This window comes from Carettochelys insculpta, chromosome 19 (genome assembly GCF_033958435.1).
Source record: "Carettochelys insculpta isolate YL-2023 chromosome 19, ASM3395843v1, whole genome shotgun sequence".
NCBI classification, from domain to species: domain Eukaryota; kingdom Metazoa; phylum Chordata; order Testudines; family Carettochelyidae; genus Carettochelys; species Carettochelys insculpta.
Window position 1 is genome coordinate 24,743,452 of NC_134155.1, and position 20,471 is coordinate 24,763,922.

A 20,471-nucleotide genomic window follows, 5' to 3' on the forward strand; every position below is an offset into this window, starting at 1 on the left:
CTTTGCAGTTGCCCCTAACCTGTAGCATACTGGTGGTGCCAGGTAGAGCTGCATGCGTGTCTCACTCTTGCAATGATACTGTCCTCTCTGCACAAAGGTGCTGTTAGGTAAAATAATTTCACTCCTGTATTTGACCACAGAATCCAGGCACAGCAGCTCCCATCAGATTTGTTTCACTTTATAGAGGCGTCTCCAAAGACACTTTTCACTCAGTTTTCCAACTGCAGGAGATGAGATTGAAAGCAGTCTAAGGTTCCTTATCTCAGAGCATGCGGACACCACAGTGCACAGCTTTCCATTAAAGTAAGGCTGGGTCTGAGCAGTGAGATGAGGATGTACCACAGCAACCTCATGATGCTGTCACAAGCTGTGTTCCACCATGATTTTGCTGCAAAGATAAAGAAAGTCAGCTTTAGGAGGAAGTCACCCTTTGCCCCCATCTCTGTCTACTGAATTCAGTACTCTGCTTCTTGCACTAGCTTTCCCTTTCAGCTAAAGGTAAGACCCTATCATCATAGGGTCACTGATAAAACAGAGGTGACGTATCACACTTTCCCTGTTCAAAGTGCTTGAACTGCAGCCAGAAGATTGGGTGTGTTATCTCTTATGAAACCCTGTCCCCACTTATTTATCTCACAGCCAACCACAGGAAGGTTGCAACCCCCCCACCCAAACTGACAGTCCACCTCCTCCAATATGCTGTTGTCAGCAGCAGCCTGTGTCCGTTACTTCAGAGGAAGGCATAAAATACCAAATAGGCTAGGTACATGATCCAGGAAGGTCATTTCACCCCTTCTGGTGGGCAGCTTATGCCCCAACATGTAAGCCAGCAGTTCTCAACCTTTCCAGTAACACAGCACGTTTCAATGAGATAAACAACCCATAGCACCCCCACTTTTTTCAGCTGAACGGCCTCCTCATAAACATCACGTTTACTATCATCATGGGCTTACTCCAGAGGTTTTCTGCACTGGGCAGGAATTGAAACCAGGCCTCCCGCATGGTGGGTGAGAATTCTACCACTGAACCACCAATGCTGATGAATAATGGAAGGATTCCAAAAGACATCCTGTATGGTGAGCTAGCCTCTGGCAACAGACCTCCCAAACACCCCCAGTTGCACTACAAAGATGTCTGCAAGAGAGACCTCAGAGAGGTAGACATCGAGCTGGACAACTGGGAAGAACTAGCAAACGACCGCAGCAGATGGAGGCAGGGGTTACACAAGGGCCTTAAGAAGGGCGAGATGAAGATCAGACAGCTAGCAGAGGAGAAGCGAGCACACAGAAAGCACACTAAGGACTTGCCAGACACCCACCACATCTGCAAGAGATGCAGCAAGGACTGTCACTCTCGTGTGAGTCTTCATAGTCACAGTAGATGCTGTAAATGAAGTCCTCAGTTGAAACTATAAAGGGCACGATCCATAGTCTATGCAGACTGAAGGATGCCTACTACTACTACTCCTCCAGAGGTTTGCAACATAGGAGCACATACAACAAGCTAAACAGGGATCAAATGGGATGTTGAGTACAGTAATTGAGTACTCACTCACTTACCTGCGGGGAGGCAACTCAGAGAGCAGGCTCCCCTCCCCACCAGCCCGCTGGAACCGTGACAGCATTTGAACACATCCCAGCTCCAACATGCTCCCACCCTCCCTCCCCACTTGCCATAGCAGGAAGCGGATGTGAGCTCCCCACCAGCCCTTCTGGGCAAGGAAGTGGCATTTCAGCTGCCTCCCAGCACGAATGGGCTTTTGCAGGGTTGGCAGTTACCCTCGTGGCAGCTCTTCAAAGAGCCACCACAAGAGGAAATTGGCAAACCCTGCACCAGCTGGGGCACAAGCAGCAGGGCTCATGTGATCTAGCTTTTGGGGCCTCGTGACTGTTCCCCACACGTGCTCTCTGAAGTTTTCCAGGGACCCTCTCCCTCCCTGCCTGCTTTCCTCCCCCTTAGAGTAGCCACCATGACATTCAGAGGTGGTCTTTCATATAGCTCCTTGTGCCCACCCTCCAATCACACATCAGGTATTTTTCAGGTACCTAAAAGGATGTCATAAGGAGGAAGGAGACAACTTGTTCTTCTTGGCCTCTGAGGACAGAACAAGAGGCAATGGACTTAAACTGCAGCAAGGGATGTTTAAGTTGGACATTAGGAAAAAGTTCCTAACTGTCAGGGCGGTCAAACACTGGAATTGCCAAGGGAGGTTGTGGAATCTCCATCACTGGAGATATTTAAGAACAGGTTAGATAGATGTCTGTCAGGGATGGTTTAGACAGTACTTGGTCCTGCCATCGGGGCAGGGGGCTGGACTCGATGGCCTCTTTAGGTCCCTTCCAGTCTTAGTGTTCTATGATTCTATGATCCCCAGACTTTCCAGCCCACAGTTCATCCTCTCCAGTTGTGGAACCTTCCTTCATTTGCCTTGCACCAGGTAACTGGAACTCTCTCCTTCCCTATCATCAAGTCACTTCACCTTGACTCCTTCCTCTGACTGGCATGGGTGGTGGCTAGACAGAGCACAGTCATGTGCTAGAAACAAAGCGCTCTCTACCACCATGGAAGTTTTCAACTCTACCCTAATGACTTGGACACCCTTGGAAAATGTGACCATGCACAGATCCCTAGTAGGCTAACAGTCTTCTCAAGGTACGCCAAATACAGCACTCTCAGAATGTTGCTGAAGCCAGTAAAGTTGCAGGCACATGTCAATGGCTTAACGCTGAAGTTTTCAAAGCCACCTACGGGCCTTGGATGCCCAGTGTCCATCCCCATATCTTGGACAGCTTTAAAACAATCTCAAACCAAATGCAGTTTACATAAAATTGAGGTCAGAATGGTCCCTTCTTGTCATAAACTCCAGACCCATGACAGCATGTGGAAACGTGTTTATCTGTTTCCTTCTCTACTCCATATTTTCCAGTCTGTACTCCACTTCCACACAAGAAGATGATGCCCAAACGAAATGGACACAGTATGACAGATAGAAGCTTACTTGGAATGTGTTTACAACCTGATAAAACAACTGGTACAAGAGACAAAATAGGACAAATTTGCTTGGGGTCCACTATGTCTCCACCATGCATACATGATGACTATTTGCACAGAAAAGATTGTAAGCGATCCTCAACAGCTTGTTCCTTTTGTGTTCGTACAGTGCAGAACATAGGCGCCCTGGTTCCTGACCAATAATAATAATTACATATATGTTTATCGTCATTGGAAGCAGTTTTATTTATATCAGGTCATACTGTTCTTTGCTACTTTCCTAGGCTACAGTGATGACAACTACCGTACTTAATTGTTGGCTTATGCAGCAATGCATATGCATTAAATTGGTCGCTGGCTGACTTAACAGAAGCTGTTCTCTTAGGGATATAATTTAAACAAGAAGTAAAATAGAGATCTCAGGTTCCCACGAGCACAGTAGCAACTCAGAGGTGAGTCAACCAAAAACCGATTGGTAGCAAAACTGCAACCTGCTGTTGTTTCCTTGGAAATTCTGAAAAATATGCAATCTAGGGTGATTAGATGGAGATTTCACATCTATTTTATGTTTTTCTTTGTCTCTTGCATTGCCAGGGATGTTTGTTTAGAGACAAAAATAGGAGACCATTTGCCCATAGCACAGCATGAAGAAATTTACAAAAATTCCTTACTGCGTCCAACAGTGGTTCGGCGGCAGCCATGCTAGCACTAATGGGACCTGTGATATAGAAAGAAGCTAAATTTGTTTATATTGCAGCATTAGTGAAAAGTAGGTTAATCGACATACAGTAAAATAGATCTCGATGCCAGAGCCTTTTCCACACTAGCGTCCTAATGGATGCAAGCACTGATTCAGCTGAATCAGGTGAGCGTTTTTCTCTACAATTTCCAGGGCTTCCTGTCAGTCATCACATGAGATCACAATCACTTGCAGGCACAGCCGAAGGTGTAGAGTAATTTCATTCAAAAATGAGGTTCCTGTTTTCCAAGCAAAAATATTCCTAATAATATTTTTTAAACGTCCAAGGAAGACAAATACAGAAAGTGACATCAAATACATCAGCCAAAAAGTGCATAAACACAGGACCAGATGCTCCACTGGTGTAAATCAGGAGCAACACCAATTTGCATCAGCTAAGGATCTGGCCCAAGATGCTTATCCCTTTTCCATGAGGTAACAGCAACTCTTCATTCAGTGTAATGAAAATACCACTACCACTGCCTACAAACTACCCATGACTACTCTGGATAGCAAACATGTGACCATAAAAACCTCTGAGAACTTACCATCTGGTTTCCTTTTAGCAGCCTGTGTCCCCTCCAGCCCTGCTATGGGGTAAGCAGAGTGAGAGCCAAGCCAGCAGGCGCCCTCCCCAGAGAACTGGTGCTCCTGGGATCAGGCAGCAGCTGCCTATAAAAAGCCACATGGCCAACTGCCGCATGTTTATACAGACAAGACATTTACCCAGACAAGATATTTACCCATCAAAGAATTCAGCAAATTTCCCACCGATTTCCTGAAGCCCTAAGACAGAGGTTCCTCTGATGATCCACAAAGCCCCCAGGAAAGGACCTGTGATTCTATGGTCTTAATGCACTCCAGGAAAGAGCTACAGTTAAGGACAGCAATTGTCTGACTCGCTAACCTCCCTCCAAGCTCTCCTTGGAACCCCAAGCCTCTGTCGAGCCTCAGGAGGAGGGAGTTCCTTATTTGGCTGGGGGTAACAGGAGATATCACTGTTTCTACTAGTACCCCAGTCATCTCTCCTTGCCCCCAAGATGGCTTGGCCAACGCAATCTGATTCCACAGTCTTCAGAGAAGAGTAGCTACAAAGATGCCCACAGCTAAAGGCTCTTGTAATTTGCTTTTCAGCCTTCATGAGGGTCCCTCTCCAGATGCAGCTGGGCTTTCTTTCAACATCCCACAGCTTCCAATGTCCACCTCCACTTCAATTCCAGTCGGCTGCAAGGGAAGCCAAGGGGAAATTAAGCTCACAGGCCCAAAGGCTTGTCTATAGCAAGGCATTCAGAAAAATTAATCTGAGTTAACAGAAAGCACAAATTTGAACTGATTTTAATTCCAGTTTATCTGAATTCACTTCCAAAGTAAACTAAGTAAATATACAAAGGGATCTAGTACGGTTTAAGTAATCCTCTTCAATGCCTTTAATTAACTTGGATTAACTTTCCTTAATGTCTCCATGTCAAAGAGCCCTAAGAACCCATAATTAATGGCACATCCATACCTGGTATCAGCACTATACTGTAAGCTCTTTGGGGATAGGGATCATCTCTATTTTATTTAGTGTCCAGGATAAATATAGCTGTGATTTTGATTTGGCCTTCTCAATGCTACTGCAATACCAATACCACCAGTCAACAGCAATTTGGCTCAGAAGAGAAACAGATGTTCAAATGGTCTAAATCAGCATCGATCCTGTAACTTCAATGGAGTTACATGGACTTATACTACCGGAGGGCCTGACCCATAATATCGAATTTGAAGCTGCCATGAGAACAATATGATAGTCGCCCATGTTGGTAAGTGGCCAGGACATCTGAGCAAACATTCCCCACTTTGCAAGAAGGGGTTCAGGATCTTTAACAACTGTGCGTAGTCAGAGGTGCAACTGAATGGGACAACTACATCAACATAATCCAAATCAGAAGTGGTGCGGCTGATTTGTAGTGCATGGAAATAGAAAATGAGCCACTTAGAAAGTGGGGAAAATGCATGAACACTCCACAGTTTATAGCTCGGTTGCATTTTCTTCAAGCTCCCAAAGTCCATCACAGAGGCAGCACACTGTCTCCTGGCTGAGGCCAGAACCCCAGCAAAACTCTCCGAAGGACATGATCCCTGGCTGGCATCCTACCTTCCCATTCCCACATGAGCCCTCCTGGGAAGTCTCACCTGTCGTGGAGATTTTGTTAAGGAAGCAACACGCTGAGTGCTGGCTTTTCCCCATGATCCTTCTCTGCGCTCTAACAGCACCCGGGTACTGGGCACAAAACTCCAGGAGCGCCCTAGGGCTGGTTTAAGATGGCCACTGCTGCTGTCTTTGGTCACATGGTTCGTCACCTGCAACACGACAAACTTACTCTCGGTTCCAGTCAGTCACCAGCAATAACTATAACTTGCAACGAAGCACCGGGATACCTGGGGAGCTCATGCATGCAATCAGGTGCTGCCACTGATTTTCTTCGCCCTTGTCTGACTGGCCATCCTGTCCCTCTAAATATATCATCATTTAGCTGCTTGTGCCCTACCACCAGCTACGCCACACGTACGTTATAAATCCGTTACTGCTTCCAAGCTTCTCTTTCCGCTCAAGGAGCACTGGACAAGCGTCCCCCCAACAGGCAGTTCTCCAGGCTACCACTGTCCAAATCCCTGTGTGGCCACCACTTGATAGGTCTTAGAAGCATGAACCTCTACTACTTGAGCTACTTGTCTGCTAGCTCAGAGGGGATCACTTCACTTTACATGGTCCAGTCAGGAGAGGGAGCTGAAACGCCACAGAAGGCTGCAATAAGACCTAGGCACCAGCTTAAAATGAATGCTGGCCACAGACTAGCTTGGACTTGGTTTCTCAAACTGGGGGGCATAAAGAAATTCCGGGGTGAGGAGGGGTGCAAGGGGGGTGCAAGGTGACCGCACCCTCCCCACAGTTATTCCCTCCCACCTGAAGAAAAAGCTGGCCCTTGCTTCCTGCTCTCAGCCCCTGCCATTTCACATAGGCGACCTGGCACAGCCACTATAAAAAGCAGGCAGCCGACGAAGGCCCACGTGGAGCTAGCTGCCTCCTGCAAAGGTGAGTGAATGTGGGTTGGCACGGAGGAGTAGGGTGGGGTAAGATGAGGGGCTGGCAGAGCCTGGCTTTGGGGGAGGGGAGGGGAGGGGAGGGATTCAGAGGTGGCTGGGGTGGCTGGCGCGTGGTTAAAAAAAAGAGATGGGGAGAGGGCGTGAGGGTTGCTCAAAAATCAAAAAGGGAGGTCATGATGCTGAAAAGTTTGGGAACCACTGAGCAGAGGCTGATATATAGCTGACTCCCACGTTCCTCAGGACTGCAGTGCATCCCAGTGGATGAGTTTAACCTTGAATCTGTGATTGTTCCTCTTCTTTGCTGGCTGCTTTACAGGTGGTGATCAGACCAACAACAGACTTATTGAAGGCACAGAAACAAACCATCCTGATATGCAGTAAAAAAAAAAAACAAAAAACAAATATGGTAGGCAACCAGCTTGGCTTACCAGAGAAATCCTTGATGAGCTTATCTCAAAAGGGATGCATATACAAGAAGTGGAAACTTATACAGATGATTAAGGAGGAGTATAAATATATGGCTGGATAATGCCGGGGCAGTAATCAGGAAAGCAAAAACACAATTGGAACTGCAGCTAGCAAGGAACGTGAAAGGCAACAGTAAGGGTTTCTACAGTCATGTTAACAATAAGAGGGTGATCAGGGATAGTGTGGGACCAATACTGGATGAGGGAGGTAACTTGGTAACAGAGGATGTGGGAAAAGCTGAAGTATTCATGCTTTTTTGCCTCAGTCTTCCTGGGCAAGGTCAGCTCCTAGACTACGGCACTAGGCAATGCAGTATGGGAAGGAGCTGGGCAGCCCTTGGTGGGGAAAGAACAGGTTAAGAGCATTCAGAAAAGCTGGATGCAAACAAATTCATGGGTCCAGATTCAATCCATCCGAGGGTACTGAGGGAATTGGCAGATGTCACTGCAGAGCCTTTGGCTATTATCTTTGAAAACATTAACAGGTGTGTTGTGAACAAGACAAGAGAACTCATTCTCCCACTCTACTCTGCGCTGGTTAGGCCTCAGCTGGAGTATTGTATCCAGTTCTGGGCACTGCAGTTCAAGAAAGATGTGGAGAAATTAGAGAGGGTCCAGGAAAGAGCTACAAGAATGATTAAAGGTCTAGAGAATGTGACCTATGAAGAAAGGCTGAAAGAACTGGGCTTGCTTAGTCTGAAAAAGAGAAGACTGAGGGGGGACATGATAGCAGTTTTCAAGTATTTAAAAGGGTGTCATGAGGAAGAGGGAGAAAACTTGTTCTTCTTGGCCTCTGAGGATAGAACAAGAGGCAATGGACTTAAATGCAGCAAGGGAGGTTTAGGATGGACATTAGGAAAAAGTTCCTAACTGTCAGGGTGGTCAATCAGTGGAATAAATTGCCAAGGGAGGTTGTGGAATCTCCACCGCTGGAGATATTTAAGAACAGGTTAGATAGATGTCTATCAGGGATGGTTTAGACAGTACTTGTCCTGCCGTGAGGGCAGGGACACTGGACTCGATGGCCTCTCGAGGTCCCTTCCAGTCCTAGTGTTCTATTCTATGAGTCTATGAAAACTTATGGAGATCGGAAGAGGTCCCCCATGACTGGAGAAAAGCAAAGGCAGTGCCCATCTTTAAAAAAGGAAAGGAGGACAATCCAGGGAGCTACAGAGCACTCAACCTTACCTCAGTCTCCGGAAGAATCATGGAGGGGATCTTCACGGTATCCGTTTTGAAGCACTTGGAAGTGGAGAAGTGATCAAGAGTAGTTAACATAGATTCACCAAGGGCGAGTCATGTTTGACCGACCCGACTGTCTTCTATGATGAGGTACAGTCTCTCACAACATTTTTGACCATAAGTTAAGGAAGTATGGATCAGATACATGGACTGTGAGATGGATAGAAAGCTGGCTTGACGCTCCGGCCCAATGGGTAGCGATCATGGGCTCTATGTCTGGTTGGCGGTCGGTTTCGAGTGGAGTGCCCCAAAGATCAGTTCTAGGGCTGTTCTTGTTCAAAATCTTTATTAATGACCTGGATGAGGGGATGGATTGCACCCTCAGCCAATCTGCGGATGACACCAAGCTAGGGGGAGAGGTAGATAAGTTGGAGTGTAGAGATAGGATCCAGAGTGACACAGATCAGCTGGAGGATTGCGCCAAAGCAAATCTGATGAGGTTCAACAAAGACAAGTGTAGAGTCCTGCACTTGGGATGGAAGAATCCCAAGCATTGTTACAGGCTGAGGTCCGACTGGCTAAATAGCAGTGTAGCAGAAAAGGACCTGGGGATTACTGTGGATGAGACTGAATGTGAGGCAACAGTGTGCCCTTGTAGCCAGAAAAGCTAACCGCATATGGGGGTGCACTAGGATAAGCATTTCCAGCAGATCTAGAGAAGTTATTATTCCCCTCTATTTGGCACTGGTCAGGCCGCATCTGGAGTATTGTGTCCAGTTCTGGGACCCCCCAGTATAGAAAAAATGTGGAAGCATTGGAACGGGTTCAGCAGAGGGCAACAAAAATGATGAGAGGGCTGGAGCACATGATCTGTGAGGAACGGCTCAGGGATTTGGGAATATTCAGTTTGCAGAAGAAAAGAGTGAGGGGTGAATTGATAGCAGCCTTCAACTTCCAGAGCTAGCAAGAACGGTGCAGGTACTAAATGAGGAAAGGAAGCAGAATGGTCTGATTATGAACATCAATAAAACAAAAACAAGTGCACTTGGAGATAATGAAACAGGAAGGAAGATCAGTGTAGATGGGAGAACATAGAGAAGTTCACATATCTGGGAAGCAACATAACATATGATCTAGATTGTAAGAAGGAAATAGCATTTAGAATAGCAAAAGCAAGTGAGAGTTTGAAGGCGATGGAAAAGCTGTGGAAAAGCAAAGTGATTAGCTAAGAACAAAGCTCAGTGTCTTGAACATGTGTATTCAGCAGCACGTTGTACGCATGTGAGCCATGGGTGATAACGAAAGATTCAAAGACAAGGATATTGGCATTCAAAAGGAGTTGTTTTAGAAAGAGCTTAAGAAGAGATCTCCATGAGTTTTTAAGCCCTGGCTTGACAAGGTTCTGGCTGGGATGACTTAGTGGGGGTTGATCCTGCTTGAAGCAGGGGGCTGGACTAGATGACCTCCTGAGGTCCCTTCCAGCCCTAGGATTCTGTGGTTCTGTGAACAGGATGGATGCAGAAGATCATCAACGAGGGATTATATAAGAAGATACCACCGAAAGAGAACCTACTGCAGAAGGTAATACAACAGAAGTTACAGCTATTTGGGCATATCCACAGAATGAATGACGAATGAAAAATCAAGACCCTGGTGTTCAGCATAATTGACGGTTCAAACAGGACAGGCAGATCCTGCAGAGAATGGGTAGATGATATAGTAGATTGGTGCGGAACTAGTCTACAGAAATTAAGCCACTCCACATTGGACAGGAAAAGATGGAAGGAAATAGTGAGGGAGGCATCAGATGTCAACCAGCACTGAGACCATGGGTGTTGTTCAACTTCCTGAAGGGGAGCTCTAAAGAGGGTGGAGAGAGGCTGTTCTCAGTGGTGACGTATGACAGAACAAGGAGCAATGGTCTGAAGTTACAGAGGGAGAGGAGTAGGTTGGATATTAGGAAAAACTATTTCCCCAGGTGGGAGGTGAAACACTGGAATGTGTTACCTACAGAGGTGGTGGAATCGCCATCCCTAGAGGTCTTTAAGTCCCAGTTTGACAAAGCCCTGGCTGGGATGACTTAGATGGGGTTGATCTGCTTTAGGGAAGGGGCTGGACTAGATGACCTCCTGAGGTCCCTTTTAGCCCTAGGATTCTATGAACGAAGCTGGATTCTCCCAACACATTTTAATGCCTGCTCCAGAATATCAACTGTTCACCATGCTTCTTTACCAGGCCCTCTCCATTCAGCCCGATGATCAAGGTCACAGCGGCTGTCCTGGGAGTCAAGCCCTCCATGCAAATGCATAGCCCCGGAATCAAAGAAAAAGAGTCCAGAGGACATTCCAATCACCATCCATTTATAAATGCCCTGCACTACCCAAAAACCACTGGACTAGGTCTACTCTGTCTCTGACATCTACACAGGCACTCAAATTATTTAGAAATCTACCTCAGTTGTTACATCAGAGATCAATGAAAACAGCCCTAATACCTACCTGTCCTTGACTCCTTCTGGATCAGTGAGTAGAGGAGGCTTGTTGGCAGACTTAATAAAAACCACCTCTGTTCTCGCCCTGCAGCTACAGTGCATGTGAGGGCTGGATGGAAACTGAGCTGCAATTGAGAGATACTCCCAGGGGATGGACGGATGCTTGCAGAGCTGCAGGAGTCTCAGTCCCCTCTCCTGTGCAACTTTGAATGGATTCATGTCCACCCTAAACATCCGCCCCCCCTCCTTTTCGACTCCAATCACCTGCTCCCAGCTCAGGGAGAGAGAGGCAAGGACCAGTGAACTCACCACCACAGCCATGCTATGTTCTCTGGCGAGCGTCTTCAGCTCCCTGGCCAGGTGCATCATGAGGGCCAAGCCTGTGGAGGAGAATACAAGTGTACATCAGGGCCTGCTTCGGTTGGAAGGGTCGTAGAGACCCATGGCTCTGTGAATCAGTCCTCTGCACTCTCACCCATGCAGGTGACCCCTCCACAGTGTGTCAACTTACTGCAGTTGATACCTGCTGAGTCAGTCCCGCCCTGGGTGGCTTTTAGATATCCAGGGAAAATACAGCAGAAGCAGTTCCATCTTTCCCTCACCCTCCCCAGCGCATGCACCGTTAATACACACCACCCCTGAGCCAGGGAGACCAGTGCTAATATCCTCTCCCCACCTGGGTCTTCCCATCAGTAGACCTCAAAGCGCTTTACAGAAAAAGAGGTCTGTACCACAGTTACTCAATTTAGATGGGGAAACTGAGGCACAGAGCAGGAACACAATTTGTGCAAGGTCATCAAATAAGCCAGCTAGAGAGACAGGAACAGATCCCAGTTCTCCTGAGTCCCAGCTGAGTACTCTAACCACTATTGAACCATGCCTTCCTCCGCTAGGCCACACAACTATCTACAACCCATTCAATCTTTGGCCCCTCTGCAGAGGCGGCCACCCTGCGGCCCTGGTCGTGATGACCAGCAGTCGGCCTGGTCCTTTAAAAACCGGACTGCAAGTCCCCAGTTTGTTTCAGGCCCCCAAACAGCTGTTAGGTGGCATTTTCTCCCCTGACTTGCAAAGCCACAGGGCAGGGAACTGAGGGAACTGACAGTAGAATCTCTCACTCCCAGATGTACTCCAATGCAGCCCAGCTCAGCAGTGACTGTTCCTCTCCCCGTTCCATGCATCCTGGGGGCTTGTGGATCAGAAAGTGTTGGGGGCTGTGGATGGCACCGAACGCCAGCTGAGAATTTGCCAGGTAATAAACGGATCCAGAAGAAATATGGGAAGCAATTTCCCCACTGTCCCAAAAATGCGTCTATTTCAATCCCTGCCATCTCGGGATGATTTGGAAGCGATGGATTCTCATCAGTAAAGGGCAGAAGACAGGACGGTGGAAGCCTCACCGGCTGTCCACACCATGGCCAGCTATACTATTTCTTTGCTGCAAAGACCCTCACTCACCCTCTGCCTGCCTGCCTCCTAGGAGCGGACAAATCACGGCGGAGATGGAGTCAACTACTAGCAACTTCACTGGCACCAAGGAACTCAGGACCTGGGGAGCAAAGCACAGAGCATGAGAGGGCAATGCACAGGGCGCCAAGTGCCATGCAGAGTGGCTGCAGTACAGCTCCTGCCAGCACAGGATGCGGGGTCACCAGCAGCTCTGGGGCAGGATGAATCTATTGGAGTCTTAAAGGAGCTTGGAAATCGTGACACCAACAGAGCCACCTGCCAGATCCTGCAGATTTAGAACACTAGGACTGGAAGGGACCTCGAGAGGCCATCAAGTCCAGCCCCCTGCCCGAATGGCAGGACCAAGGACCGTCTAAACCATCCTGGTGAGACATCTATCTAACCTGTTCTTAAATATCTCCAGCGATGGAGATTCCACAACCTCCCTTGGCAATTTATTCCACTGTTTGACCACCTGGACAGTTAGGAACTTTTTCCTAATGTCCAACCTAAACCTCCCTTGCTGCAGTTTAAGTCCATTGCCTCTTGTTCTATCCTCAGAGGCCAAGAAGAACAAGTTCTCTCGCTCCTCCTTATGACACCCTTTTAGATACCTGAAAACCGCTATCATGTCGCCCCTCAATCTTCTCTTTTCCAAACTAAACAAGCCCAAGTCTTTCAGCCTTTCTAAATAAGTCACATTCTCTAGACCTTTAATCATTCTTGTCGCTCTTTTCTGGACCCTCTCTAATTTCTCCACATCTTTTTTGAACTGCGGCGCCCAGAACTGGACACAAAACTCCAGCTGAGGCGTAACCAGCGCAGAGTAGAGCAGGATAATGACTTCTCGTGTCTTGTTCACAACACACTTGTTAATGCATCCCAGAATCATGTTTGATGTTTTTGCAACAGCATCACACTGTTGACTCATATTTAGCTTGTGGTCCACTATAATCCCTAGATCCCTTTCTGCTGCAGTCATTCCTAGACAGTCTCTCCTCATTCTGTATGTGGGTATTTGTACTCATGTGAGCAACCCGAAGGATTCCCAGGATCGGGCCACTGCTCTGAGTGGGTGGATCTCGACACACTCGCAGCCAGAGCCCCACCTGCTGGGACATGCTACATCGGAGCTCCTGGATTATATCCAGCATTTTATAGACATCAAACGCCTGGGCCACCTGAATCCTCTGCAGGGCCTCCACCTGCAGAGAGGAAAGCAGCAGCATCACACAAAGACAGCTGATTCAAACCCAGCCTTACCCTCTCCAGGAACTGTACCACGCCCACATCGAAACATTTCCAAGTCCAGCATGGCTACAACAGGTTAGATCCTGCTGCCCAGCATTCCTGGCCAACACATCTAGAAGCACCCCTAACCCAAGGATCATCATCCCTTCTTGCTGTCCCCACGCAGTGGTGTCACTATCCCCATTTTACAGGTGGGAAAACTGAGGCACAGAGCAATGAAGGCCACTGCTTGGCAGCTTACATCTATAACAAGGGACTTGAACAGGTGGCCTGATTCTCCAGGCACCCAGAGCTCCCACTGAGGCAGGAGAATCTTGGTTCACAGAGGGAGCCAGATGACAAAAGGCTGGAGCAAGGATTTGTCTAAAGTTTGTCAGAGGAAAGGTGGGACTCTTGGGTGTTGTGGGCACCCGCCCCACTGGTTCAAGGCTGGCTGCTGTCAGCAACAGCAGCTTAAGAGTCACTAGGGATGCTGTCGGGTCAATGACGCAACCGCACTGACCTGCTCCCCTTCGTCCCGTGTCCTGATCTGAGCCAGCTGGAGCAGGCGAGAGGCTGTGAACCCACCCGTAGAGTCAATGTAGAGGATGTTCTGCTTGAGGCTGTGCGCCGTGCTGAGAGCTATGCTGAGGCACACCTAGGAGGGAGATCACCCACATGGATCTTGCCCCATTCCAGCCGTCGTTCTGAGGGGAGGGGCTTGTTTCCATACTGCACAGGTTACACCTGAACCAAGCCAAAGAGCCACGTGCAAGCCACTATCACACTGCGACAAGACAAGACAGCTGCTGGGCCCTGGACCTCAGCTACCAGCAAGACTCACGCAGCCAGGGACTCAAACAGGTCCAGGCCTTTGATCCTGCGGGGCTGGTTGACTGCCATGTGCTCTGGGTATGGCATGGTTCACAGCCAACAGCCTCAGGTTTCAGACACGGTTTGAGATATGCCCATTGAGCATGCCTCCTTTGGCCTATGAGGCAGAGAAGGTCAGTGGCCACTGAGGGTAGGAGAAGTCTGGATTCTTGCCAGGTGTCTGGCCCTAGCTGTTTACTGGTCTCCAATTGTTGTAAATATCCCCAGTTAGCACAGCATATTCCACCTTTCATTGTTTGCTAGCTCAGCAAACGAGATCCAAGCTCCCTCACGCCAAACGTGCCACAGGTGATGTGGTGTAAAGAGAGACCACCCAAGAAAACAGGGACAGGGGGAAATTATAACATCAGCCCTGTTAGGCAAGGAAAGGTTGGACCCACAACTGCCCACCTGTGTCTTGCCACTGCCAGGCGCTCCTGTGAGCTCTGTCACTTCCCCCGTGTACAGGCCGGAGTCCAGCAGCTTATCTAAGCTGAAGGAGAAAAACACAAGAACAACAAAGAGAAACAGCAATGCTGAGCTAGTGAAGGCTGGAGATCAGCAGCTTCTGTATGTGTGTCTCAGCTGTACTCAGCCAGCAACTCCTCCACTGGCCAAACCCTTTCAAAATCCACATCCCCATGAGTTCTCCCCATCTCATCGCTCTCCTCCCAGTTCTGGCAAGGGGAGAAAAAAAATCACAGTGCGGCAGGTACAGGAACCGAGTCCCGCCTGGGGAAAGCCTATGCCTGGTTAGAAGCTCTGCAGGCTTGAATACAACACGGTGAGCTTCTCTGCAGGGTCACATCTGATTATCACCTGGTTGGAAGGAAAAGGGGAGAAGCTGATACTGCACAGCGAGCTGGTCATTTCTATATAGGACCTCGCACTCAGGTCCAGCAGGACTCCATGCTGCACCAGAGCAATAACCCTCCTTAATGGCGCCAGTCACGACCTGTGCAAATGCTCGTACCATTCTGCAACCGAATGGGATAAAAATCTCTGGCATAGATGCAGCTGCTGCGTAGCTGCACGGGGAGACAGGAACATTGAGGTGTGAGGGTTAGAGTACAGCTCCGCTGCAGGAGCGTAGGCTGGTGGCTTGAAATAGGTGACTTGTGCTAACATGCTAATAGTAGGGATTCTGCTTTGCTCGTCCACGTCCATTCAAAAGGCAGCTTTGCTGCTTCCGGATGCTCAAGGCTCCCAGCTCTCTGCTTGCTGGGAGGGAAACTTGCCAGGTAGCCTGAGTCACTTGGCTGAGGTCTAAACTGGCTATCTCCAGGCCAAAGCTTAAAATCCAACTCAGCTTCTTGGGGCGGGGATGAACCTTTTCGCTTTAACCCTTGTCCCCCTTTCCTTCACACGTGATGGCCTCACCTCTCGCTCCCCGTGGACAGGATGGCCGTGGAGCTCTTGAGTTCCTCATAGAGATCTGCTCCATTGACAGGAAAAGCTGAAAACTGTGCCAGGAGAACACGTCTCACAGCGACCAGAGCCTGTGGGCAGACGGCCATCCCCAGAGGAGACAGTGAAGAATTCAAGAGCACTCTGGGATCCAGGGTTTGTACAGCACCTAGCACAACAGGGGCTGCTTGGGGGTTGCCTCAGTACAAAGAATGATGATTCCCCCAAGAAAGAATCTTTACAGAGAGAGACAAGGCTCAGAAGGGTAGCTGTGTTATAGAATCATAGGGCTGGAAGGGACCTCAGGAGGTCATCTAGTCCAGCCCCCTGCTTCAAGCAGGATCAACCCAAACTAAGTCATCCCAGACGGGACCTTGTCAAGCCGGGACTTAAAAACCTCTAGGGATGGGGAATCCACCACCTCTCTAGGTAACACATTGCAGGGCTTCACCACCCTCCTGGGGAAATAGTTTTTCCTAATATCCAACCTACACCTCTCCCTCTGAAACTTCAGACCATTGCTCCTTGTTCTGCCACTGAGAACAGTTTCTCTCCATCCTCTTTACAGCCCCCCTTCAGGAAGCTGAAGGCTGCTATTAAATCACCCCTCAATCTTCTCTTCTGCAAACTAAATAAGCCCAAATCCCTCAGCCTCTCTGCACAAAATGAGGAGTCCTGGGGCTCCTGACAGACTAACAAATAAACCTGTTAGCCTGTGAGGTGCCCCAGGACTTCTTTTTCTTTTTTTTTTCAGCTACACTGACAGCCCTAGGCAACAAAGATTCAGATCGACAGCTTGCAGCAGGTGGACTGACTGAGGTGGATGATGCATTGTTAGCCCAGCCATGCATTATGATGGGGTCTCTGCAGACAGACCATGTATTTCAAAGCATTTGACTAAACACAGCTCTCTCAGAAAGCTACAGCTTTGGCTCCACAGTTAAACACCCATACCAAGGAATCTCTTCTCACCTTGTAGGACAGAGAGCACTTACGGGCAACTTCCTCCAGGTCCGAGGAGACAAGATCCACCACTGCAAGTAACAGTCAGAGGTAACAGCTGAACACTAGACCATAACAGCTCTGAAGTGCCAGAGAACCAACTCTTCAGGTACCACACACCATGATGCTATTCTGCTATGTCCTCCCTGCTGCTGCAAGCCAGAGCTCAAGCCAGCTTTGGGCTGAGCCCTTACACGCAGCTATACGCATACAGACACCAAATCGTGTTATCTGAGCTCAGCCCAGTGGCTAGCAGGGCTCCCTGAGCACGAACGAGGCCCAAGAAGGGTCATCAAAGATGTCATGGGCCCAGTCTAAGACGTGCACCCCTAGGTTGGTAATAGAACACAAAGAATAAATGACCTCTGGGACGTATCAATCTCCCACTGGCAAATTCATTGCCCCGTCCTTGTTAGCTGCTCGGGAGATGCCCAAGGCTGCAACAGCAGGGAGTGTAACACCAGATTCAGGTGCACTGGCAGAAGCTCACGGCCTGAATAGCAGACAGCACCAAGGGACAGACTCAAAGTGCCTCTGCAGAGCGTGGAGAGGCCCAGCAGAAAATGTGTGGTGTGAGATATCCCAAGCGTGCCAAGTGATGGACGCGCCACTGAAGCCTGAGGGTACCCCGTACACGAGCATGCACACGAGCTCGCGTCAAGCTCCGGTAACTGTCGCAAGGAAGCCGCAGCGCGCACAGTGCAGGCTGTGCGCACATTGGCTCTGTCTACAAACACGGCAGCGTGGCCCCCAGCAGGAGGGCTGGGCAACAGCACCCCGAGCTCTCCGGATAAAGTACCTCCACGAGCAGAGCAACTAATGCTGGAACGTGCTGCACTTGGGGGAGAAGGACTCATACCCGAGTCAGAAAGTTACAGCGCAGTTAAGTGCTAGCACGGACTGGATGGTCTCCAGTGGCCACTGCTACTGTTATTCAGCCTGGTTCCCCAGATGTCCAGGTGGGGGAGATGCTGGTGCTATGACCCCAGGCTACCACATTACCTGTTTTGATGCTGTTGGCTTTCAGAACCTGGATCATCTCTGTCGTGAGGCCGGGGCAGAGGCCTGCTCGGAGGATCACCATGTCCCCGTGACAGCCCCTAAAGGGAAAGAGCAGGACCTACATGTGGAGAGGCCAAATGCCACCCAGTCATGCACCCTGTGCGAGACAGACGAGGGCAGGTCTGATATTCCGGGCACCCGGAAACACCATAGCCCTTCATTCTCCTTGCCACCACATGCATCTCAACTGAAGCATCCCAGCCTGATGGCCAAGTTCTGCACCCAGCATAGGCCTTGCCAGGCCGCAGAGCCTCTCTCAGGATCTGGCACATACCGAATTGAAACTACACCTTTGCATAGCCCTCCTCAACCTCACAGCAGTTCCTGGATCCTGCAACTGCGGGGCTTTAACAGACTCCTGCAGGATTCTCATTTATGGCTCATCTTGAAGCTGTCATGTGAGATCACAGAATCATAGGGCTGGAAGGGATGTCAGGAGGCCATTAAGTCCAATCACCAGTCCAAAGCAGGATCAACCCCAACTAAGTCATCCCAACCAGGACTTAAAAACCTTTAGGGATGGAGATTCCACCACCTCGCTAGATAACACATTCCCGCGCTTCACCACCCTCCTAGTGAAGCAGTTTTTCCTAATATCCAACCTACTCCTCTCCTTCTGTAACTTCAGACCATTGCTCCTTGTTCTGCCATCTGTCACCATTGAGAACAGTTTCTCTCCATCCTCTTTACAGCTCCCCTTCAGGAGGTTGAAGGCTGCTATTAAATCACCCCTCACACTTCTCGTCTGCAAACTAAACAAGCCCAGATCCCTCAGCCTCTTCTCATAGGTCATGTGCTCCAGACCTTTAGTCATTTTTGTTGCCCTCTGCTCACCCTGCTCCAGCACATCCATATCCTTTCTATACGGGGGGGGGGACCCAAAACTGAAAGCAATACTCCAGATGTGGCCTCACCAGTGCCATATAGAGGGGAAAAACAACTTCTCTAGATCTGCTGGAAATGCTCCTCCTAATGCACCCCAGTATGCCGTCAGCCTTCTTGGCTACAAGGGCACACTGTTTACTCATACCCAGCCTTTCACCCACCATAACCCCTAGGTGCCTTTCTGCTGCTGAGCCAGTCGGTCCCCAGCCTGTAACAATGCTTGGGATTCTTCCGGCCCAGGTGCAGGACTCTACACTTCCCCTTGTTGAACCGCATCAGATTTCTTTCGGCCCAGTCCTCCAATTTATCCAGCTCACTCTGGATCCTCACTCTGCCCTCCAACGTATCTACCTCTCCTCCTAGCTTGGTATCATCTGCAAACTTGCTGAGGGTGCAACCCAGTCCCTTCTCCAAGTCATTAATACAGATGTTGCACAACCTGGCCTGCGAGATCCATTGGGCTAGGCACTGGGCACACGCCACGAAAAACCAGCCCCGGCTCCATCTTTCCCAATGGAGCGATGTCCCCCGGCCTTTTGAGCGGGACCCAGCATCTTTTCTTTAACAACATCACGGCTGGCGGGTGGAAAGGAGAGAGCCGGGGCCCCACTGGCACGCTACTAGTGAAGGACACACGCATCCAGCCCCCACAAGCCACCTGCCAGGCTGCCCTGACTGCCCGGGCATCGGCCCTGGCTAAAGGGAAATGACTGGTCCTAGGGTGTGGGGCTGCCAGGAGCCAGCACACCCTGAGCAGGGCCTTGGGGTGCCACCATCGTGCCCCAGGAGAAGCAGGTGCCCGCAGCCCCTTCCCCGGCACCAGCAGCGCAGGATTGGGCACAGGGCAGCGTCCCCTGCCGCCGCTGTCCCCCCTCTGCCCCCCGGCGTCGGGAAAGCCACGGGGCTAGCGGGTGACCGCGGGCACATCGCCGGGCCGGCAAACCCGGCACCCCAGGGCAGATCGGCGGCGGAGGGGACGTGCGCAGCGACCCGCGACCGCTCCGGCCGCCCAGCGCCGAGCACGGGGCCCAGGGACCCACCTCCGGGAGGGGGGCGGCCCCGATGCTGCGGGCTCGGGCCCACGTGGCCCATATTTCCGCCCCACGGCCTGTTTGGGGCGGGCGGACGGGGGTCCCAGCAGGCGCAGGCGCAGGCCCAGGCCCGGCTCCCTTACCAGCCCGGCGCCCGCCTCGCAGGTCCGCCCCCGGCCGCGGCAGCCACTTCCCGCTCCGCCCCGGCCCCGGCCTATCCCCGCCTGGCGGCCATTGCGCTGGGAGAGCCCGGGCCGGGGCCGCGCCCGCGGAGCTCCTGCTCGGGCAGCACGTGCGGCGCGGCTGGGCCCCGGGAGCCAGAGCCCCCCGCCCGCAGACAGCTCCGCGCAGGGACACCCCGCGATTCGCGCCCTCCCCGTGTGCAGCAGGGGGGGTCACGCCGCTGCTGAGTGCCCAGGCCCCGGCCCCGGGAGGGGCATCTGCGCACAGGACTCGGATCACAGGGGGTCCCCAAACTCCCCCCAAACCCATCGCCGGCAACGCCACCTCTGCCAGCAACTCCGCAGCCGGCGGCTGCGCGTCTCCCGCCACCCGCTGATCCTGGCACACCCCAT

The 20,471-nt window shown here is 50.5% G+C and overlaps 1 protein-coding gene across 4 annotated transcripts; it reads right to left on the reverse strand.

Annotated features, from left to right (window-relative positions):
- Positions 1–172: 172 nt before the first annotated feature.
- RAD51D (RAD51 paralog D) lies at positions 173–20,160 on the reverse strand. Of its 4 annotated transcripts, none has more exons than XM_075013509.1 (11): positions 20,040–20,160; positions 17,921–18,018; positions 16,889–16,950; positions 15,890–16,008; positions 14,921–15,002; positions 14,160–14,294; positions 13,516–13,611; positions 12,416–12,506; positions 11,267–11,337; positions 5,906–6,073; positions 3,937–4,954 (listed from the first exon to the last, which is right to left on the reverse strand). In XM_075013509.1, exons 2-11 carry the CDS (start codon positions 18,000–18,002, stop codon positions 4,868–4,870), a joined length of 993 nt encoding a protein of 330 aa, XP_074869610.1. In that variant the 5' UTR covers positions 18,003–18,018; positions 20,040–20,160; the 3' UTR covers positions 3,937–4,867. The 4 variants fall into 4 exon arrangements, with proteins under 4 accessions (XP_074869612.1, XP_074869610.1, XP_074869609.1 ...); XM_075013508.1 differs by lacking the exon at positions 20,040–20,160 and adding an exon at positions 19,906–20,023; XM_075013511.1 differs by lacking the exons at positions 3,937–4,954; positions 5,906–6,073; positions 20,040–20,160 and adding exons at positions 173–388; positions 19,906–20,023.
- Positions 20,161–20,471: the final 311 nt, after the last annotated feature.